The sequence below is a fragment of the Eptatretus burgeri genome, chromosome 3, assembly GCF_056783735.1.
Source record: "Eptatretus burgeri isolate ZD-2024b chromosome 3, Ebu_testis_v1, whole genome shotgun sequence".
NCBI classification, from domain to species: domain Eukaryota; kingdom Metazoa; phylum Chordata; class Myxini; order Myxiniformes; family Myxinidae; genus Eptatretus; species Eptatretus burgeri.
Window position 1 is genome coordinate 116100509 of NC_140963.1, and position 24656 is coordinate 116125164.

At 44.7% G+C, this 24656-nt stretch overlaps 1 protein-coding gene across 4 annotated transcripts in view; it reads left to right on the forward strand.

Annotated features, from left to right (window-relative positions):
* The window catches only part of LOC147030789 (uncharacterized), a 682768-nt gene that overhangs the window by 449950 nt on the left and 208162 nt on the right, over positions 1-24656 (forward strand). For all 4 annotated transcript variants that reach the window (XM_085875201.1, XM_085875200.1, XM_085875199.1 and 1 more), the window contains exons 5-6: positions 6757-6841; positions 23173-23325. In XM_085875201.1, coding sequence (XP_085731327.1) covers positions 6757-6841; positions 23173-23325 — 238 coding nt within the window. The remainder of the gene's footprint in view (positions 1-6756; positions 6842-23172; positions 23326-24656) is intronic.

The window sequence follows — 24656 nt, forward strand, 5'->3', positions numbered from 1 at the left end:
TTTCATTTTTCCCCGACATTTTGTTGATATTGCCATTGGCAGGAAAAATATATCCTTAACACTGTATCCTTGCAAATGCGGTGCGTAAACAATGACTATGAATGTGATATGTTGTAGAATGATAATTTTCATTATATTACAGTTTAGTTTATGCATTTTCACTTGGCTGTGCACGTAAATCAAGAAACATTCGAGCGAAGTTTTGTTGTTGCTGTTGTATACATAAGGAAGCCCAGATACACGAGCATCCCACTCAGCCCATAAATCCCTTGTCATCTCCATATTCCCGACAACCCAGGGACACTTAACACTATCCCTATACCCATTTTTTTCTTTTTTCTAAGTTCACACAAAAAATAACAAACTCGACCTTCCTTTTCAACGCTTTTTGCTCCGACGAAGGATTAATGCTCGAAACATCAGCTTCTTTTTGCTTCTCATGGTGGTTAGCATGCTTCAATCAATGTCCTGTTGATTCCATCCATTGTTCATGCAGTCTGCCAATGGAAAACGACATTAGCCTTCTGACACTGTGCTCTCTGCGCAGGATTACCAGCTTTTTATGACAATAACCGTTATTTCCTTTTCTTTATATGATACAATTACCTCTGCCACCTATGGTGGGTGGAGGTTATGTTTTCACTCCTGTCTGCATGTCTGTCTGTTTTTCTGTGAACAGGATATCTCAAAAAGTTTTGGACAGATTCAGCTGAAATTTAGTTGACAGGTTGGGTGTGTGACAAGGAGGAAATTTTTCGATATTGCTGAAGATCTGGATTCAGATGCAGCGACTATAATTTTTTACGTGAATCTTCGCCGTTGAGAGATAGAGCCAAAAATTCTATATAACACGATATCTAAAAGAGTTGTGGACGGATTCAGCAAGGACGAAACACGGTGGATAAGTTGGTTAGGTGACAAGAACAAGCTGATTCAATTTAGGTTCAGCTCCGTATTCAGATCTGGCCTATCATTGGGATACAAAATGAAAACTGTTCAGCCTGGCAGAGGTATGCGCTCCACCGCGTGCCATTTTAGTGAGAAGCTGTTTCCAATGCCAAACAAATTGTTGGAAATATCTATTCCTCTAAGGTATTATTTTCACTTCAACGAGGTGATCAAACAGGCTTAGCATTTTGCTCAAGTCAAAAGTTAAGACAGCAGTCATAAACACTTGCAACCTTATACTTGATTAAAATACAGCAAATAGTATAATTTGTGCTGGTCAGCTTTGTCAACCAATTGCAATGAAAACTAGAACGGCACTCAGTAGAGCGCATCCCTCCACCAGGCTGAACAGTTTACATCTTGTATCCCATTGATATGCCAGATCTGAATCCGGACCTAAACCAAAATCGAATCGGCTTGTTCTTGTCGCCGAACTGACTCATCCACCTGGTTGTGTCATAACCCACACATAACTTTTTGAGATATTGCACTATATATAATTTTTGACTCCATCACTCAATGGTGGAGAATCATTGAGAAAATTCTAATATCTGGATCTTCGCCAAAATCTGATCAATTTGTCCTTGTCACACACCGAAACTGTCCACCAAATTTGGTCATAAACAGAGGCTTGGTAACAAAATTGAGATATCCTGCTCACAAAAAGACAGACAGATATGGGTGAAAACATTACCTCACCCCCTCCAACCCCCCCCACCTCAGGTGGTGGAGGTAACTGGAGGGCTGCAATTGGAGATTGCTGATGGTTCCCATTACAGCCAACTCTGAATAATAGCAAATGGTTAGCACTTATGATTCTGCCTCATTTTTGACTTAAGACTTAAGATTCTGTTTGCCTTATGCAAACAAACGTTTATGGTTTTTTTTTGAAAAAGCGGGACACCACAGACAGCAAGATTAAACACCAAATGCCTTCCTCCAGGAGCCATAACAACCCTTAAGATGCCACTTCTTGAATCTTGCTCTTTTATGCCTTTCTTAATATTTCTTTTGCATCAAATAACCAAGTTTAATGCACAATACTTTCTGCAGGAAACATCCAAAACATGTGCTTGTAAAAATTACACATTTCTCATAATCACGAAAGACAATGACGCAACATATTGTTGAATCAATAGAATATTTTGTCGAAAACGTTGTGTCATTGTCTTTTTGATTATGAGAAATGGACGACTTTTACCAGCCCTTCGTTTTGGACACTTTCTGCAGAGCGACCTAATATGGTCTGTTTTCATTAAAAGTAGTCATGGCATTTGATAAACAAAAGGATTTTATGAATGTGAATGCAAAAATATGGAGACACATACTTTCCAGCTTCTCTGCACTGAGCATTAATAATTGTGATACAATATCTGGGTTTGATTTTATTTCCAATGGAACAATCTCTTTCACGATAAATAGTGGAGCTGCCTATATTGTCCATTGGGAATCTGAACGACTGCAACTAACATCGGCGACTCTTTAATCTATGTAGCGAACATCCTGGTATTTTGTTAGACTTTACATAAACTCGCAAATAACTGGTCCTTGAGAACAGATTAATTCCCCCTCTATTATGATTTTGTTGGCTTAATGGTTAGGGTGGTGGGCTTGGGATCCTAGGATCCTGAGTTCAAATACCCCTTGGCTGTTGAATTAATACCAGGTGGGGTTGACTCTGCCTGTCATCCTTCTGAGGTCGGCAAATTAACTGAATAGTTTGTGGTTGTTTTATTTTTTACTTCCTTTTGGTGTATGAACCAGCAACTCTGAGCTGATACACCACCCATGTGTGCAAGCTAACCAAAAAATGTACATAAATTGAAGCTGAGTGAATATCGATATCTGAAGACCTCCACGCGCAATGTCCAGACTGAAGAGCTCTTAAAGGAGGTATCACTCAGCATTACACGTGCTGTGGTTATGATGGTTACCTCGTTCAGACACTATTGCACAACTTACATTTCATATATGTGCGTGTGTGTGTGTGTGTGTGTGTGTGTGTGTGCGTGCGTGCGTGCGTGCGTGCGTGCGTGCGTGCGTGCGTGCGTGCGTGCGTGCGTGCGTGAAAAGGGCCTTTTTTAATAACTCTGAAATTTACATTATTTTTCAGTTTTTGGTAACCTAAACCTTTTTTTTAACCTCTGGCAGTTTACCGCTTAGCTTTGTACCATTTCAGGTTATTCACTGGACTTGAACTACTTAAATTTCAGTAAAAACTGAAAAATGGGGGTGTTCTAAAACTTTTTACCAGTGGTGTATGTACTCTATGTGTGTGTATATATATATATACATATACATCTTCTTCTTTCGGCTGCTCCCGTAAGGGGTCGCCACAGCGGATCATCCGTCTCCATTTCGCTCTATCCTCCACATCTTCCATTGACACTCCAACCACCCGCATGTCCGCCCTCACCACATCCATAAACCTCCTCTTTGGCCTTCTTCTTCTCCTCCTACCTGGTGGCTCCATCCTCAGCATCCTTCTCCCGATATACTCCGCTTCCCTCCTGTGCACGTGTGCAAACCATCTCAATCTCGCCTCTCTCACTTTGTCTCCAAACCGTCCTACCTGCGCTGTCCCTCTAATATACTCATTCCTTATCCTGTCCATCCTCGTCACTCCCAACGAGAATCGCAGCATCTTTAACTCTGCCACCTCCAGCTCCGCTTCCTGTCTTTTTGTTAGCGCCACCGCCTCCAAACCATACAACATAGCTGGTCTCACTACCGTCTTATATACTTTCCCCTTCACTCTTGCAGCTCCCCTTCTGTCACAAATCACTCCTGCAACTCTTCTCCACTCACTCCATCCTGCCTGAACTCTCTTTTTCACTTCTCTCCCACACCCTCCGTTACTTTGGACAGTTGATCCCAAGTATTTAAACCCATCCACCTTCCTCACCTCAACTCGTTGCAACCGCACCATACCACCACCCTCCCTCTCATTTACGCACATGTACTCCGTCTTACTCCGACTGACTATCATTCCCCTTCTCTCCAGTGCGTACCTCCACCTCTCGAGGCTTGCCTCAGCCTGCTCCCTACTCTCCCTACAGATCATGATGTCATCCGCGAACATCATAGTCCATGGGGTCTCCAGTCTGATCTCGTCCGTCAACCTGTCCATCACCATTGCAAAGAGGAAAGGGCTCAGAGTCGATCCTTGGTGCAATCCCACTTTTACCTTAAACCGGTCCGTCATTCCCACCGCACACCTCACCGCTGTCACACTGTCCTCATACATATCCTGCACCATCCTCACATACTTCTCTACCACTCCCGACTTCCTCATACAATACCACAACTCTCTTGGCACCCTATCATAAGCTTTCTCTTAATCCACAAACACACAATGTACAGTAACTCCTTCTGGCCTTCCCTATACTTCTCCATCAACATTCTCAAAGCAAACATCGCATCAGTGGTGCTCTTTCCTGGCATAAACCCATATTGCTGCTCACAATTCGTCACCTCTCCTCTCAACCGAGCTTCCACTACTCTTTCCCACAACTTCATGGTGTGGCTTAACAACTTTATCCCTCTTTAATTTCCACAGCTCTGCACATCACCCTTGTTCTTGAAAATCGGAACCAGTACACCTAATCTCCACTCCTCCGGCATTCTCTCACTTTCCAAGATTTTATTAAACAATCTGGTTAACAACCCCACTGCCATCTCTCCTAAACACTTCCATGCCTCCACTGGTATACCATCTGGGCCAACCGCCTTTCCACTTTTCATCTTCTTCATAGCAGTCCTCACTTCATCCTTACTGATCCACCCCACTTCCAGATTCACTATCTCCACCTCTTCCAACCTTCTCTCTCTCTCATTTTCTTCATTCATCAGCTTCTCAAAGTACTCCATCCACCTTCTCAACACACTCTCCTCTCTCGTCAGCACATTCCCATTTGCATCCTTTCTCACCCTAACCTGCAGCACATCCTTCCCAGCTCGGTCCCTCTGTCTTGCCAATCGGTATAAATCCTTTTCCCCTTCTTTTGTATCCAACTTCTTATACAGCTCGTCATATCCCTTTTCCTTGGCCTTTGCCACCTCTCTCTTTGCCTTGCGCCGTCACTCCTTGTACTCCTGCCTACTTTCTTCATCTCTCTGGCTTTCCCACTTCTTTTTCGCCAACCCCTTCTTCCTTATACTTTCCTGTACTTCCTTGTTCCACCACCAAGTCTCCTTATCTTCCTTCCTCTGTCCAGATGTCACACCAAGTATCTTCCCAGCTATCTTCCTCACCACTTCTGCTGTAGTTTCCCAATCATCCCACCCCTCTTTACCACCATCCAACACCTCTTTACCACCATCCAACACCTGTCTCACCTCCTCCCTAAATTCCACGCAACAGTCTTCCTCCTTCAGCTTCCACCATCTGGTCGTTGGTTCAGCCCTCACTCTCTTCCTCAACCTCACCTTCAAAATCATCCTACAGACCACCAATCGATGCTGTCGAGCTGCACTCTCCCCTGCCACCACCTTACAGTCTCTAATCTCTTTCAGGTTGCATCTCCTACTTAAGATGTAATCCACCTGTGTGCACTTTCCTCCACTCTTGTACGTCACCCTGTGTTCCTCCTTCTTCTTGAAATACGTATTTACCACTGCCATTTCCATTCTTTTTGCAAACTCTACCACCATTTGCCCTTCCACATTCCTCTCGTTGAGACCACACCTACCCATCACCTCCTCATCCTCTTTATTCCCTTCCCCAACATGCCCATTGAAATCTGCTCCAATCACCACTCTTTCATCCTTGGATACACTCTCCACCACTTCATGTAACTCACTCCAGAAATCTTCTTTATATTCCATCTCACACCCCATATGTGGGGCATATGCACTGATGACATTCATCATCACCCCTTCAATTTCCAACTTCACACTCATCACTCGGTCAGACACTCTCCTCACCTCCAATACCCTATTGACATAATCCTCCTTCAGGATTACCCCGACACCATTTCTCCTCCCATCTACACCATGGTAGAACAGTTTGAAACCACCTCCAATGCTCCAAGCCTTACTCTCCATCCACTTGGTCTCTTGTACACACAGTATGTCCACCTTTCTTCTCTCCATCATATCAGCCAACTCTCGCCCTTTGCCAGTCATAGTCCCAACATTCAGAGTTTCAACTCTCACCTCCACACTTCTACCCTTCCCCCTCTCCCACTGCCTCTGGACCCACCTTCACCATCTCCTTCTCCTCCTTCGCCCAGCAGTAGCACAATTTCCACCGGTACCCTGCTGACCAACAGTACCGGTGGCGGTCGTTGGTAACCCAGGCCTCGACCGATCCGGTATGGAAATCCGTTTTATTGTCCGCATAATGATTTGGCATAGGTTTTTACGCCAGATGCCCTTCCTAACGCAACCCTGATCGCCTCATACGCCTTACAGCTTCGCTGCACCGTAACACAGGGATATGGTACACCTATTCTAACCGGGGCATACACCGGGCCCAGTACACTGGTACTCATTTCGCCGATCTCGGAAGGATGACAGGCTGAGTCAACCCCCTGGTGTATATTAATTCAGTGGTCCAACGGGGTTTGAACTCAGGACCTTTTGGGTCCCAAGCCGCTGCCCTAACCACTGCGCCAACACCAGGTATAACATATACATATACATATACATATACGTACATATTCGTCACGTAGCCCATTCTGGTACTCTGGGCAAATATATATTGTATGGGAATGTCCTTGTTTCTGCCTGATCACATTTATATCAAGATGAATTACAACAAGAGAGGCATCTTGTGATATTCCACAATTTGTGCATTTTGTGCAGGATGGAGGAGACGCTGCAAGGGCTTTTACATGGTGAAGCATGCAGCGTGAATCCAAGTCAAGCAGACACCACCACAACCATACAGGTCAGCATTAATTTTGGACTTAGTGCACATATATGCTCTGCACCCTCTGGCATATTAGACAATCTCGTAACGGTGTCATTACCATTGAGTTTGGGTGCAGCACAAAGCATCTGTATCACATTCCAATCACATCATTCAACACTCATCTGTATTACACCCACAGAACACACACAATGAGGTAAAATCATTGAAGATATCATATACTTTTGATCCATAAGATAAAAGTAGATGCATAGGCATCACATACATAAGAGATAAAATGCTCACGAAAGGCAAGCAAAATAATTGGGTCGATTGCTGAACTGTTTGCTTGTGATACTGTTTCTCGAGATTCCATTTACTACTCATCGAAATGCTTTAAAACTTCACCTGCCAAATGTTTGAAGTTACAGGACTTGTTCGACACGTACGAACACTTGGTGTTCCTAATAATCTTTTGGCAACCTGTGTTACCAAATTGTGTGGACACTGAAACAATATATCATTGTTGCTCTCAATACTGTTTGTGTGTGCACAATCCTTGTTGACTCTTTGACAATGTAGAGAAAATTCTATCAAAATGTGAAATTGTGGTTTTAATCCTGTTTGACGGAGAAGAGAATAGAGCTGGTTGGAAGAAAAGAAATCTCCAAAGCCATCAACACTTGTCTTGCACAGCATTTGTTTTGGCCTTCGCATCCCCATCAGCAAGGCAAACGGTTGATCCAAAACTTATCTGAGAAAGTTTTTTTGTGTCCTTTAAAACTGGAGAACACCAAAAACACCCTCCCCTATAAGAATTCGTCTTCGTGAAGGTCAACCGTAGAAGCAAACAATAAACAACCTCCACCGACTGTTCAGGGTGCACGTGGCACATTCTTTTCAACCCAAATCTGCATCTAATAATTATATCCAATCCTTTCCTTCAATTCATCACACAGATCAAGGCCGGCACTGCGCGCACCACCGCCTGTGATAAATAACCGCATGCTCGATGGCGAGCGGACCCACCCTCGTGATAATTTATCATTGCACAGAACAGGGCACGAATAGCACACATCTTCATTCGGGTCTGCACGCTGGTTCACAACGGCGTCTTACCGTGGGTCTTCGCTCACCACCACGGCCACAAATGTCTCCCGCGGACGGCAGACATCCTCGCACACCTCCGCCTCGATACAGCTGCAACCAAGCAGAGGCATGCTGTACAGCCCGGATCGCTCGAGCCGCATGGTGTACGGACGAAGCAAGGCGATTCATATCGCGGGGTTCGGAGCGAGATTATTCCACAGCTCGGACATTTCTTGCTGGATGTAAAGTAAGGCCGCTTCCAGTCATAATGGTCAGGTGGAGTGGTGGCCGGGGCCCAATGGGAGCGCTCGATTTGGCTGATGACTCATTGCTTTGAGGCAGCGCCCCGCCCTGCACGCAGGGACAATAAAGGACGGATCATGAAGCCATCCAGAGTAGTTGTTGTTGTGTCGTGATCATCCTTATCTTCCTTACCTGCCTTTGGATCGGTCTCTGTGTGCGCCTGCTGCCCCGTCTTCTTCTTCACACACTCGTCACCTTCTCCACCCACCTGCCTGACTCCGCCTGCTGCTGGCACTCCGCCCACTTGCTCTCGACACCGCCTTCTCCACCCACTCACTGCTGGCTCCAGCCAAAGTCCCTCCCTCACGCCTGACGGTCGTGCCCCTTCTCTGGATCGGCGCAGATGCTTCGCTGCACCGTAACTAAGCAGGAGATGACGCGCCAACAATCAAAGAGGGATCGTTCAGCGAAGCATCCCCCCAAAACGTACTGGGTAGCTTGGTCAGTCAATCGTGCAAGGTATTACGAGACTGTTCGCCTCATCTCCTTTTTGCTCATTATCGCTTCTTCATCGGGTTGTGTGTGTGTGTGTGTGTGTGTGTGTGTGTGTGTGTGTGTGTGTGTGTGTGTGTGTGTGTTTGTGTGTGTGTGTGTGTGTCTCATGGCGCCTGTCCTTGCTTAAGTTAAGATTGCAGAAGATATATCGGGATAAGTCTGCTCTGTGTCTGCTTTTGTAAGTTGCTTGTTTTATTGTCGCACCACATTTTTCTTTCTATCACTACTTACACACAACAACACACTCTCTTAATTGTGCCACATATCTTTCCTCACCTGCCAGTAATAAATAATTGTGTACACATGTTCCCATATCTTTTTTGTCTTTTCTTTCATTGAACCAGCTTGGTCCAAATCCTAGCCTTGCCGGGACTTTATTCCCAACGATCCGTTTCTTTTAGCCAGTACGTCCTTGGCAGTGTCGCTCGGCTGCATCTGACCCGGTAAGGTGACCCAGTTCGGACAAGGCGTATCGAGGGTGTGTCCACCGGTAATTAAATCACGTGATTATAATTAGGTAACCGATTGAGACAGAGGACCTGAAGTCACATGGTTTAGTTATTGGCGTTCACGATCGTCGATCGGTTAGTGACCTGCCATGTCACGGAGTTATCCGTGTGCGACGGCCTGCGATTCCAGGGAGTATGGTGGGAACCCAAGATAGCTGGTCCTCTCACCCAGACCCCCGGCCGCAACAATATACACCGTGTACATATATATATATATATATATATATATATATATATATATATATATATATGTATGTATGTATGTATGTATGTATGTATGTATGTATGTATGTATATATATATATACATATATATAAATATATATATATATATATATATATAAATATATATATATATATATATATATATATATATATATATATATATATATATATATACACATATATGAGCCTGGTGTTGGCGCAGTGGTTAGGGCAGCGGCTTGGGATCCAAAAGGTCCTGAGTTCAAGCCCCGTTGGGCCACTGAATTAATACACCAGGGGGTTGACTCAGCCTGTCATCCTTCCGAGGTCGGCGAAGTGAGTACCAGGGTACTGGGCCGGTGTATACCCCGGTTAAAATAGGTGTACCATATCCCTGTGTCGTAAGAGGCGACCAGGGTTGCGTCAGGAAGGGCATCCGGCGTAAAACATGTGCCAAATCACTATGCGGATCATACGGATGATCCGCTGTGGCGACCCCAAGCGGGAGCAGCCGAAAGAAGAAGAAGAAGACATATATATATATATATATATATATATATATATATATATATATATATATATATATATATATATTTTGAGATCACTGTAACATGAAATAACTGTCTCGGGAGTCCGGGCCATGCAGCACGCCTCTGCCCGGTTGCGGGAGATACTGGGAGCCGAAAGTCGACGGTGAGATGCTGTTGTAAATCAACACGCCGACCCAAACAAAGATGTGCACCATGCGCGTCCCGTACAGTGTGATGGTAATTATCATGGGGCTGCGCGCGTTTCTTTTATCGTTCATGTGGTTAGCACATAGCAGTGATCTTCACAGGCGGCCGCCACGCGTGTCCTTTACAGTATTGTGGTTATTTATCACAGGGCTGCACGCGTGTCTGTTATTGTGCATGTGGTTAGCACGCAGTGGTGATCCACACAGGTGGCCGCCTGAGCGTGGTGCCAACCCTGATCTGTGTCATGGATTGAAGGAAAGGATTGAAGATAAATCAGGGTTGAAAAGAAGATGGATATAAGTATTGGATGCAGATTTGAATGAAAGGGCGTGCCATGCGGGTCCAATACAGGAGGTGAAGGTTTTCACTGGGCTGCCCACATTCTGTTATCATGATTTATTGTATGATTCTATTATCCCTTTCGACACAGTATTCTTGCACCTGTCTCATCGTCTTGTTTGTGTTTCTCCTCCCTTGGTGCCACACCACTGCAACCAGCCTCTCTTCCACTGTAAATGGACCGGTGTCTGCGAACTTGATTTATTTAATGAATAATAGGGAAGAGTTGGAATGAAGATGGAGATTGAATGGAAAGTGAAGATATAATTAGACATAGCTATAAGACCCACGCAACGCACTTCATCCCATTAACCCATGAGACATGAGGGAAAGGTCTTACTGCACGTGTACTCATGAAATAACTGTCTGAAGATCACTGTATATTGGGTGCCATTGTCTTAGAGGCATGAGGTTTCCAAAACTGCAAATATATATATATATATATATATATATATATGTATATATATATATATATATATATATATATATATATATATATATATATATATATTATAATTATATGTCATGAACTAACTATCTGGGGATCACTGTATGTTGGATGATATTGCCTTAGACGCTTAGAGGCATGCGGTCTTTAGAAGCGTATCTATTGTTCCAAATTCGCGCCCGCTGGCGTGCGAGCGGCCGCGTACCTCTAATGGCAGCCGCGTCGCCCACCGGTCGGACAATTCAGTCGTGGCCGTCCTTGGAACTACCGCCAGGAGCCAGTTGCACGGGTGGGGATCTAACCTCACCACGATCGTGCCAATTGCCTACCCGCGCAAGATAGGGTTGCTCGCCAGATCCGATCTACCGAAGTACCTGCGCGGGCAGTCGACCAGGCAACCGTACCTCGGCGTCGGTCGGTTCGGGACACGTACCGCTTAAGCGGTCCGTTTCGTGCTGCAGCGATAACCGAGCGGATATTATCGCCCGACCTCACCGGATGTGATTCTTCGTTACCGGGTGTTTGACCCCTCTACTAATTTATTCCGCGATTCAAGATGGCACTTTCAAAAGGGAAAAAGACGACGAACGGGATACATTCCACAAAAGCACATTTATTTACAACAACACATATACAGTCATGCAATATACAAGCGACAAATAGAAGGCAAAAGCAATACCACCGACTACGATTATTATCTACAGTCACTTACCAGGTTTACTTATGGGGACACGGCGCCACAGCAGTCATACAAAACAAAAGGAAAGACCCCCTCATAGGCAAGGGGGGTAGACGGGCTTCGTAAACCTTTCTGGCCATGTGCCGTGGATGACCGAATGGGCCCGCGAGACCATGCAGGTTACCTGCCCCCTCGAGGTGTGACGGTGGGCAGATCGCGACGCCTTGTTCCCAACGGCAGCTGGCGTAGCCGCGCCTGCTCTCGGGCCTTTGCGATGATGTGGTCAGTGAGTTCTCTCCGGCGTCCCTCGCCAGACGCGCAGATTCGCACCACACAGCCGGCAGGGCTGCGCCTCCCGTCTGCGTCTCCGAGGCGTCGCCCGGACTCGCCACCGGCCCGCGCCTTCACCGACAGGTCACCCAACGCCAAGACGAGAGAGCCCGACCTCGACCACCAAGAGAGCAGAGAGGCCTTGACGAAGAAGAAGAAGAGTGAACCTCTGACGACCACCAAGAGAGCAGAGAACTCGACCTCGACCACCAAGAGAGCAGAGGCCTTGACGAAGAAGAAGAAGAGCGAACCTCCGACGACCACCAAGAGAGCAGAGAGGCCTTGGCGAAGAAGAAGAAGAGCGAACCTCCGACAACCACCAAGAGAGAGAGAGAGAACTAGACCTCGACCACCAAGAGAGAGAGAGCCCGCGTGCGGTCCGCCTTATTTAGCGCGGGGTTCCGCCCTTAGCTCCTCCCCGTTTTCGGCTCCGCCTCCCTTCGAGAATCTTCCCGAAAAGAGCCGTTCCCTCACTCCGACCGCCTCACGCCGTGCATCCACCAATCGGCAGCGAGCTGCCCTGTCCCCTTCCCTTCACACCAAGCGTGGGGAAAATAGGCGGGAAAAACCCCACAGGCTCCACAAGAGCTTTTGTTCTTCCAATCCTGCCCGCGTTCTCGGACGGTTCCCGACCCGGAAACCGTCGTAGCGTGGACCGTGGAGGATGGCGTTCGGAAGCGGGGGTAGTGGCGAAGATGGTGGTGGTTGTTGTGAGGGAAATTGTAGCGTGGTTGGCGTTGCGGCGTACTTGGTGGCGATTGTTGTTTGCGTGTTGGTTTGTTGCGTGCTTGGCGTTGCAGCGTACTTGGTGGCGGTTCTTGTTTGCGTGTAGGTTCAAAATAACGATAGGTAAAGAAAAACACTATCTCAAAGGGTCGCAGCCCGGTGAAACAGGAAGAAATCCCTTTAAACAACGGTGGGGACCTATCTGCACATAAACTTAGTGTCATAACTGGTCTAAGGAACCTTTATGGTGTATTGCAAATTTCCACAGCCGTAACAATATATATATATATATATATATATATATATATATATATATATATATATATATATATATATATATATATATATATATATAAATGAGGGAAAGGTCTAACTGCATGTATACTCATTAAATAACTGTCTGGGGATCACTGTATGTTGGGTGCCATTGCCTTAGAGGAATGCGGTTTACATTATGAGGAACATGCGGAACAAATACATCATTATTTATTAACCTCTTCATTGATAATGTACATACAATAGTGATGTATTTACATCGGTTTCACTGGAGACATTAATGGTCTTCACAAAATATTATTGTTTATCATCAAACATGATGTGTGTCTTTATGTGATTTCTTATAATCAAAACTGTGTGTATCAGTCTTTATGAACCATGCATTTAGAACTCACATGGGCTTTCAAAGCTGGCCAGTGAAAACTTGATGGTACATTTGCCTAATGTCCACCTTGAAATCCACCTCCAAGGCTTCTTTTCTTCTTTTGTAAGCAGCATATGGCTGCAGATGCTGTCATATGCTGGGGGACCGTGGCTGTGCAGCAGATGCAGTGCCCCTTGTAGGATAGAGCAGAACTTTGGAATTTGTTCAGGGTGCCAGTGATGTAGCTCACCGACTCTACGCAAAGGACACCGTGGGATCTTTAAGGTCCACCAACTAATGCGAGCAGACTGGACGTCTATTTTAATGTTTTTCCCAAGGACGTCAGCACTCGCATTGATGGCTTGGCCTGCCTGTGAAGCATGAGGATGGCAGTTTATAGCTGGGCCAAGTTCAAGCATAGGCTAGACAGCCCAGAGGCATTAGGTCATGAATGGAGTGATGTTACAGATTATGGATATCAACAGCTGTAGCATTATAATGTAGTCTTCATACTTCTGAAGCTTACCAATCCCCTTCTTGAGTCACGTTTTCCCAATCAGATTGCTCATGTTTCTCTCATAAGGCTTACTGCAGAAGTGGTTAGCTGTGTTAACAAACAGCACGCTACACAGTAATCATGTCGGAGGGTGCAGCGAAAGTGGATTACTGGTGCGCACTCTTAGCAGGCAATCTTCCAAGGCAGGTGGTTGGAGGTTAATTCGTGAAAATGTTCTGATGCATTACCATGGAGAACACTGTCAAAAATCATTTTATATATTTCACTTTTTTAAAAAATTACGTTTTAAAGGAATAGATAGACAAACTGAGATGGAGCAATGCGAAATGGTAAAGACAGTTGAGTATGATGCTGGTTGCTTCCTGCTTTTTGCTTTCTGTGACCTTCTGTAAGATAAATTGCCTGATTATTATTTGAGTTGATTCACAAGCCTGGCTCACAAGTCAGTGTTCACTTTCACTCCTTGGAATAACTCCACTCCATTGCCAGTCACCAAGGGGCTTTTGTGCTGCAAGTTAGCATCCTGGGGCTTCTCAGGGTCAAATTGTCCTGCAGTTTTCACCTGCATGCTTCTGGTGACTCTTTTTCACAAAGCTTCTGTGCTTATACTTATCAGTAGTTGGCATCACCATGTAAGGCTAATGCCAATGCATAAGCTGTTTGTGATACCTTGTGTTTGATTTGTAGAAGTTGTGGGGGTTGGGAATTGTTCCCATGAGCAAACAAAGCAAAAAGCGGGGTTAAGAAACTGGTTAAGTTTGTCTGTCTGATGGTCTATCTCCACAAACATCAGTTTATGATCGAGGAACAACACAATTTCAATTGTATGTTATATTTTGAACATGAATCGAAACATGAATCAGAAAACGAACCTGAAGTTTAGCAGTACGTTGGCTGTCAATTTGTCCCAATAGCACATGCGCAGAGAGGAGAGAGATAAAAAAAATTTAGCCTGTCAGCCAAGCATGACAAACAGGAAACTTAGTTTTTCAGGATGGCACAAATCTCTCTCTCCCTCTCTCTCCCTCTCTCTCCCCCCTCTCTCCCCCCTCTCTCCCTCTCTCTCCCCCCTCTCTCTCCCTCTCTCTCCCTCTCTCTCCCTCTCTCTCCCTCTCTCTCCCTCTCTCTCCCCTCTCTCTCCCCCCCTCTCTCCCCCTCTCTCCCCCTCTCTCCCCCCTCTCTCCCCCTCTCTCCCCCTCTCTCCCCCTCTCTCTCTCTCCTCCCTCTCTCCCCCTCCCTCTCTCTCCCCCTCCCTCTCTCCCTCCCTCCCTCTCTCTCCCCCTCCCTCTCTCCCTCCCTCTCTCCCTCCCTCTCCCTTTCTTTCTCTCTCTCTCTCTTTCTCCATTGGTTGGGATGCCACTGATGCAGTGTCCCCCTTACCAGTACACTGGTACTCATTTTGCCAACCACAGAAGGATGACAGGCTGAGTCAACCTCCTGGTGTATTTTAATTCAGCGGCCAACGAGGCTTGAACTTAGGACCATAGGATCCCAAGCCGCCACCTTAACCACTAAGCCAACACCAGGCTGCACAAATAACTAATTTCACATGTTAAATAAGGTGGTGTAAAAGAGGCTACATTAATGGTGGTGTAAGCTTTTGAAAAAAAGGTTTTTTCCCCATTGAATTGTATACTTGAACACTGTAGAACACGAATCGCTATATTAGCACTTTCAAAACCTTTCCGTTTAGCAATACTTGGACAAAATATTGTCTGATTTTACGTCATCACAACCAATCAGATTTGCCGCTCGCAGACCCCGCCCATGTCCTATTTTTTTCTCAAGATAGTGCAGGGTAAGGTGTTCCATGACCTCTATAATTTAAATTTTGTTTCAGGTTAAAATTTAACATAGTGTTACGTCTGAGGGGGGGGGGTATGCATTCAAAGGGTAATTAGGATGTTTAATTAGGTATCCCATGCTGTTCGAGTTGTACCAGGATCTCGATGTAATAAGTAGCAATTCAGTGGTGATAAGTTGTCTAGTAAATGTCCATTTCTTTAAGGGGGAAATGATAATTGTCACATAATTAGATAGGGATACGGGGTAGGGTAAGTGTGTATGCGTATCCCCTTTTAGTATTCCCTGTAGGCTTGCCGTGACAGGACAGTGCTGCGGATGGCTCCGCCCCTTGATCACGATTGGCAGAAGGCGACAGGAGAGGGCCAATAACAGGGCTCGATTGGAAGTGACGAGGACTCGAGTATAAAAAGGTTCTGTTCGGGAAAAGAAGAAGAGGAAGAGTCATAAAAAGAAAGCGTATGGTCGAGGCTGTTGGTCATGGAGCAAGCTCTCTCGTTGCGCTGGTTCGTTCCTCAATTCGTCATGTCTCGTGGCCTTGCTGTGCCTCGTGCCTCACCTCGGTTGGCTCTGGAGTTCTGCTGGCTCGGAGTACGGGACCGAACGGCAGGCGGACCTGCCTCCCTCTCCTGCTCGCTTCTTGGCGCCAGAACTGGCTCCCTGGCGGCTGTGAGTAGACTTGGGCCTACACCCGGAGGTCGACACCACCAGGAACAGCACCACGGTGTCTCCTGCCCCTGACGAGCGCAACGCCAGCTCGTCCGGCGCCAATCCAGTGACTGTTGCGTCGACACCACGGGCAAGCCTGAACACCAGGACCAGCAACGTTGTGTGTGTGTGTGTGTGTGTGTGTGTGTGTGTGTGTGTGTGTGTGTGTGTGTGTGTGTGTGTGTGTGTGTGTGTGTGTGTGTGTGTGTGTGTGTGTGTGTGTGTGTGTGTGTGTGTGTGTGTGTGTGTGTGTGTGTGTGTGTACCTGGCGCCTTAGAGGGTTTGAGATTTGTATATCCATTGGAATTGTTTGTGTTTTCCCTATGCCCGAACCCACACCACCATCCCGTCGAATCGCCCCGGATCCCTCCTCTTGCCGAGTCTTATTATTATTTCTGGTTAGAGAAATAAACATTATTAACTCAGTGAAAAGCGACTCGTGCCACCTTCCTCGTCCCGTTTGCTGTAGAGCGATTAAAACCGCCATCCTTAGGTTATAAAAAATAAACCGCCTCCATCGTTTCGGCTCATTCTACATTGGCGGGACTGTTCAAGTCCCGTGGACGTCACAATAGTAAGGCACCTTTCCAATGATACGTCGTGCAGGCCACATGACATCGAACGACAATGCTGCACGTCTGCTATCTTCCATCATTGGAATATATTTGTGCTTGCATTAATTACAAGCCATCTACCTATAATGTTGACAAATATGGTGAAAATATTCATGACTCCCTCCTTATTCCTTTCCCATATATACCTCATACATTTTATTTTCTCTTTCTTCACCTTGTACTCATATCTCCTCCTAATTTCCTTATCCTTTTCTTTACCTCCCAGTGCTCTCTTTTCTATCTCCTTTTCTTCCCATTTACCTTTCCTTGTCTCAATTAACCTTCCTTCTCCTTGAAGCATGTGGAATATGTATGTGGCCTCTTAGGGAATTTTCAGTTGAATTTGTAGAAAATATCACTTTTATAATTGAGGTTAATAAGCTGAACCTGCGCATCAGTTTTATCCATCCATTCTGTCGGGCTTCAATGAGGACATGTGAGAGGCGGTCAAATTGTTACATGAAAGAGATACTCACAATAGCCCAAGGAAGGCCAGCTTTTTTATTTATCAATGTACAAGTAGAAATAGTAATAAAATATATTTTTGTGTTGAAAAAAAGACAAATGCATTTTCTTGGACTATTGTGAGTACAAGCGGTATTGATGTGACATTTACGGTGTATTAACTACCATTGACCAAAATACAAGCTTGTACGCATGCTTTCATCAACCAAATCAGATGATCTGACTTTAAGTGCGACATGTTGGCCAATTCTTTGACCATGGCCACTTCCATTTAATCATAAGACTTTGGGTTGCTTGACAACCAGGAATGTGCCTTCCAAGGATTTCCCAAGCATTTCCAATGGGGTTTAAGTCTGGTAACCATGGAGGTCAGTTCATGCAAATGATGTAGTGGTCATGAAGTGCAGCATTGGCATGTACACAGTGTACATGGGTGTTATCATCCATTTTGATGAAGTTGGGGGCCTTGCGGTTTGGCCAAAGGACTACAACCGCAATAATCTCATCTGTGTCTGGTTCTGAATGTTGATAAGATCATTTTTTTTTCCGGCAACTGGAATGCTAGTCCATATCATCAGACTCCCCATACCAAACCGATTATGATGCATGCTGCCCATCTCGATAATTATCATTATGAGGGGTTGTTGCAACCCCCTCGGTGAATCTGAACAAGTCTGTGAACTTTCCAGCCTGTCCAATCGAGTACCTATGAGTGACACTGCAATGAACCTGTGAAGCACAGCAATGTGAATCATCTACCCTTAACCATTCCGATTGTGAGCGCGAGCTAATTTGGTGTGAATTGATGCCTAACCATTCATAAACTGACTGGACCACGAGGTTGGCAAATTTATCGAGTGCATTTACGTCGGCCATGTACAGAAACCTGTGCAGATCTGTGGAGACACCTGTGGACATATGATTTGCATGTAAATTTGAGGATCACACGATTCAAATTAGGATAATTGTAAACCCCTGATTTTTTTTTTTTTCATTCTTTCCTCAATTAGCCATATTTTGCCTACACATGACACAAAATGTTGTGAACTGTGAATCTAATGTTTGTTTAAGTTTTGTAATTTTTGCACTTTGGCAGGATAGTCTAGTCTATGGAGGTGCGCTCACTCCTCTCTGAGCTGTCGGGCTGGGCTGTGTTTGAATATTGACCCAGCTATAAACTGTCATTTTGGTTTTTCACAGGCAGGTGATGCATCAATGCGTGTGCCTTCTTTCAGATGATCGTTCAGCCAGGTATCCCATCTGCTTTTGTTAGTTGATGGACTTTAAAGATCCGGCTGTGTTCTTCGTGAAGAGGAGTCAGGTTATCCTTGAACATATTTCAAATGTTTGCCCTGACTGACTGCTGGGAAGGCAATGGCAAACCGCCCAGCATAATCCACACCTCGGAAATGCTTTGGCAGCACCAACGCTCTGTGACGAGTATGTTGCGCTGATGATGACAGATACAGACAGAAATTTGACCAATGACCTGCCCTTTTCATAAGATACCATGGAATGTTTAACATGAACAAACTTAACCCAGATGGTACAGTTTGTTTTACATCACCTTCCGAAAGGTGGTGTGCTCCAAGATGCAGTACTTCCTGCCAGCACAGAACAAGAATGTCAGTTTGTTGATCCGATTCAACTCCACAGGGGAACAAATCTGTGATCAAACACCTCAAAGCTAAACAACTCTCAAAATAGGCTATTCCGCCATTCTTTTGCCCAAAATATCCATCCTTCTATGGAGCAATCCCATACATGTCCTTACTAGGTCCACTCCACTTAACTTACAAGATCTGTTGAGATCTGTCATGAATAAGATAACGAGTCATCTTCGCAATTTTCATGGCATTAACGCTCTGTATTCAATGTAGTAAATTTAGTCAATTGAATTTAGTGAGTAAATTTCACTTACAGTTCAGTCAGGCAAATTGCAATTCCTTGTCGAGCACAAGCAAATATTACATCATCTGACATGGACAGCGCTGTCATGTTAGTGAACGCATCTTGGAGCAGGATTCATTTATGAATTTGGCCCGCTGGTTGTATCATTACTTCGGCGCAACTGTCGCTGATGCCATACTGCCACAGATTTGTGTATTAATTTCGAATTCCTCCAAAGTGCTGGCTCTTCGAGTTAGGCCTTCGCCAACCCCCTCTCTGTTGCTCCGACAAAGGGTTAACACATAAAATCTCAATTTCTCTTTGCTTCCCATGGTGGTTAGCATACCTCAATCAACCTCCTGTTGATTTCATGCATTGGTTAACCTGTCTACTGACACAGATTGACATTGACCATCAACAGCTCGACTAGTTCTTCATTCTATAACTCGCCTATCCTTCGCCGAAAGACACCATGAGGCCATGAACATCCGCCAGTAACAATCCTGCGATTATGGGACCCCATCCTTAACGTCCATCTGGGAGATGGTGCACTCATCGATGCAACACCATTGGCCTATGAAATTCCAATCGGACAGTTGTTGCAGCCTTGTTGAAAATCTAACCCAGCCAGACTTGACACTGCAAAGACAGGGTGGCTACGTCTGCACCATCCTGTTAGATTACTCAATAATACCACAAATGCAAAAAAATTTAACAACTTGTTCGCCAAAGAATTTCACCAGTAAAAAGATTCTCGGGCATTTCGCCCATCAGTGAGATGTCCAACATGGCGCGGTGATGGTGTTGATCTTTCATTGCAAGCAGCAGTTTTTGCCAGTCATTCTGCAAAAGGTATGTATCAACTAATCTGCATAGAACTATCGCCATTCTCTGCCCCTTCCTTCCAACCAATTTCACAGCATTCTTCCTGACGAGTTTGAACCTTATCTACCATCTATAGAATGATGTATAAGGAAGCAAAATGAGACAGACGAAGAGAAAGTGAGCTCTAATGGTATTTAATGTGGGTTTGTTTTTAAGCAGAGTTAGGTTGATGGAAGGCCTCAAGTTCCCAGCTTTGTAAAGATTTCTTTTCATGGTGTCAGCTCTGTTTCTGCCTTGAAGCAAAGCTGAGCGTAATTAGAATTTAAATTGCTTCCTGCGTCACAAGCAAGCCAGCTCTTTACATTGTACGGACGCTGCCCTCTCACTTTTGGCCCTGGAACATTTGAATGAATATTTCATATTGTTGATGTTGGCATCAGGCAGTCACACATCTAAAAATAAATGGGAGAGATGATGCTATTATGTGAATTATGATGTTTATTTTGTTTCTTCTTATTAAGATATTTTTTAACCTCCTAGCTCTTTTTAACCAGTTCTTTGGCTAATCACCTGCATGCTGACTCCACGATTAGCATATGATAATAATGCATCAGGGCCGACGTTGATCGATTGGAGTCCTGTCATCAGCTTAGGCGTCAAGGCAGTGGCAAGTTCTCTGCACCGATGTCAAGGTGTTTCAGGGTCATCGGACTCTTGGGTGCTGCAACCTGCTGATTAGTAGCACATGGAGTCATACACAATTTAGCTTCTGTTAATTGCCTCGTACAGCAGCGTGTGCACACATGGACAACTAGCTGTGCATTCGCAATGGGGTTATTCGCTTGGCTCGTGAGCTTTCCTCCGCCCAAGCATGACCACTTTTTAAATCCCCCATCATTTTTCAGGCTGCCACAGTCTACTGGGTATTTTATTTTCCAGGAGGCCATCCTTCAAAGAAAAACAAATAATACAAAAAGGGTAAGAATGTTCGAAAAGGTTAGGGACATGGTTGTGAGGGGGCGCAAGCTAGCGATGAGCTATCTGCTTGAATAACTATGATATATAAAGTGCATTTGTTACTGTGAACTGCGACACATTTCAGATGATTACAGCATGTTCCCTTCCACAAATTTCATGACTTCTAATGACATCCTATAGAAATTCGTTGAGAATCTCATGACACATATATAATAGAGGCTTTAAATCAGCAATTGATAAGGAACATTTGGCAGCCTGGTTGGTCATGATGCTGTGACACCAAGTCCAAATTACAAATGTGGCACCACTTCCCTGAATTTAAGTTCATCAGACTTGGTAATGTGATAGAGTGTTTGCTCTGACTCTGCGAGGTCGGTGGTTCAAACTTTGGCTGAGTCGTACAAAAGACCATTAAAAATGGTACATGTTGCTTCCTTGCTTGAAGCTCAGCATTGAAAAGGACAGAACAAAGCTAAACAACCATAAGTTAGCAACACAGTGCAGGCTTTGATGGGCTTTAATGGCCTCCTCCTGCATTGAAATTCATGGTAAGGGAACTTGTAAGGGTAAGGGTAAGGGAGGTCAAATTCGCCGCACCCGATGTGCAACACACGCAGCGTAAAACGAGTGTTCATTTTTAGGTCATCTCTTCGAGCATGACCTAATAATATGGGTGTCGATGTCCTTCGATCCATCCGTCTGTCCGTTCACAATGAAGTTGAAGCGGGAGATCTGGTCATTAGTGATCCTGATAGACGTCAATGAGACGTACACGATGGTATGACTTTCAAGGTCACCGAAGGTCAAGGTCACGAGGCCTTTGAAGTTGCGAAAATGACGATTTTCAAATTCTATCTCCTCCGCCATTTCTCAAGCGATCTTGAATTTGATTGTAGCAAATGAATCTATGGGACAATATCTAAATTTTGATCAGGACGGATTTTCGATATTCGCTTTCGTTTTCGTGTCAGGTGACTTCAAAGTTGGCAAAAAATGCGAAAATGACGATTTTCAAAATCTATCTCCTACATTTCTCAAGCGATCTTGAATTTGATTGTGGCATATGAATGTATGGGACAATATCTAAATTTGGTCGGGCCGGATTTTCGAATTTCGCTTTCGTTTTCGCGTCACGTGACTTCAAAGTTTGCAAAAACTGCCCTACCTTCAGGAGGCTATATATTCTCTACTGGGCATGGTAAAAGTTAGTGAATGGTGTCATTGCATAGCAGCTGACCTTGTATATTATATTTATACATTTTCCGCCGAAATTGCAAAGGTTTCAAAACCCGAAATGTAAACGTCAACATTTATTTTCAAAATATAATTTCGTGCACGCGCACCAAAATGCCGAGTCGTCTTTAACCAAACTTCGCAGTTCGAGCTGCGCAGTCGAACTGTGCAGTAGTCTTCGGTCATAACTGAACATTGAGAACTTGTGGTATTATTTCTCGCAGAGATGACCGTCACTCCCGCACGGGGGTAATTTTTGTCTGTAGGATTCCTAATATAGAATGAAGATAGAAGCACAACTGATGCTCGGCCAAGGCTTCAGACCTTCGCACGTTCACAAGGCCATAAAGTCGGCATGCTTTATTACATGCTCTTATATTAATCTTAAACACTTATAAGATAAAAGTACAAGGTTGTTCTTTGCAAACTTGCATTGTATTTTGCAGCACACTTTGATATTCCACAATTTTAATTCTGCATTTGGCTCAACTAGTTGAAGCTTTGCAAAATTGATGTTTAACGGAGTCGGCCCTTGAGCGAGCACAAAGCCCCTTGGATGCTTTTTGACCAAATAAGTAATTCATTGCATGTTGTCAAAATTGTGCTTTTCTTGGGTCGTGACCATCATGAATATTTTGTGTTACCGCCGATCATTGTTGCACTTTTTGCACAGTGCTGTATTCTTGTTCTTACCCGAGACGGAAAATGCCGCAATTTAATTTTGGGAGCCGTAATATCCGTTTGCTTTAATGTGTGTGGTTGACCTTGCACCAAGCATCCAATACAGCATGGGCATGTGTGAGGTACTTCCTTACAGTTGTGCATGTGCATCTCTCCAGGGAAGCGAACGACAATTGGACACAGCAGGTGTCCCAGCAAGACGAAAGGAGTCGACTTTGCGACCTAATTCTTGTTCCGGTGGAGTTCGAGGTGGGCTGGTTGAAGATCACGAAAAGATCCACACGTTACTTGATCGATTACAGAGCCTTGAGGTAAGCTGGATGAAGCAACAATAGGCCCATATTGGTTGATTGTTTATAAACACCTCCATGCAAGTGTACACACTATATGCAATGACAGGCTTAACAGACTAGATTCCACTTGGTCATTACCACCATTTTTCATGAACGTTTATCTGTAACAAATGAGTCATCTTGATAGTTTAGCGCTTTGTGAACTAAATTATTGCAAATTTGGGCTGACAGGATGGCATAGAGGTATGCACACTCACCTTGAAGCTGTCCAGCCTGGGTTTGAATCCCAACCCAGCTATAAACTGTCATCCCTGTGATTCATCAATGTTTGTTGTCCCTCGGATGGACGTTAAACTTGGTGTCCCATCTGCCAGCATTAGTTGGTGGATGTTAAAGATCCCATAACGTCCTTCCCAAAGAGTAGGCGAGCTATCGCCGGCACCCTGAACAAATTACAAATTCCTGCCCGAACTTTTGCATCAGCGGCACAGCCGCACCCTCAGCCAACGATGCTACCCCGCAGCCTTGTGCTGCATTTTAAAGAAGAAGGAGATTGCAAATTACCCATTTACCAACTAAACCAGATGGCTTGATAAAATGCACGTTAGACAGAAATTCTGTACTTGTATCAGGAGAAATCCACAATGCAGAATCATTCACCCTCCCGGCAGATGTATGTAGTCTGCCATGTTTGTCATGCTTGTCTTGCACAGCATGAGCTTGATATAAGGTGGACATTCTCACCGTGAAATGCCTCATAATTGAGATTCACAAGCGGCATCCCTTACCGAAATTTCCTGTAATTTCTCACGAGATCTGATAGGAAGTTTGATGATCATCCCCCTCATATCAGATCTCAAAATAAAGTTTTGTAAGGGATGAAAAAGGAAACATGGTCAGCAATGGTTTATAGACATTTTTGTATTTCACACAACCTGGCATTGAAATATGTGGTCTGAAATTCTGCCACCTGAACAATCTCGAAACCATTTCTTCAACTTCATCAACCTGAACTCTGAGCTTTTCCGCTGTTATCATTAGCTGCAAAGTTTTGGTTGCCTAAATGTCTGCTAGTGGAATGTTTTGGGGGGTTTGTGTTGTTCTTGTATTTCCCTTTTGATCTTAAGTCTCTGGCACATCCATTAATTACCACCTCCTTCATTGAAGAAAGAAGGGAGAATCTTCTGATGACCCACAGCTGTTTTAGGTCTGCTTAGGTTCATATCAAGTGGTTTTCTCGGTGACAAAGCTGTTACCATGATTCATTGTTCAAGCCATTCCCTTTTGAGCCACTGGCCTTTTGTGATTAATGTATGTTGGATGACGTTCTCGATATACCTCCTACCTAC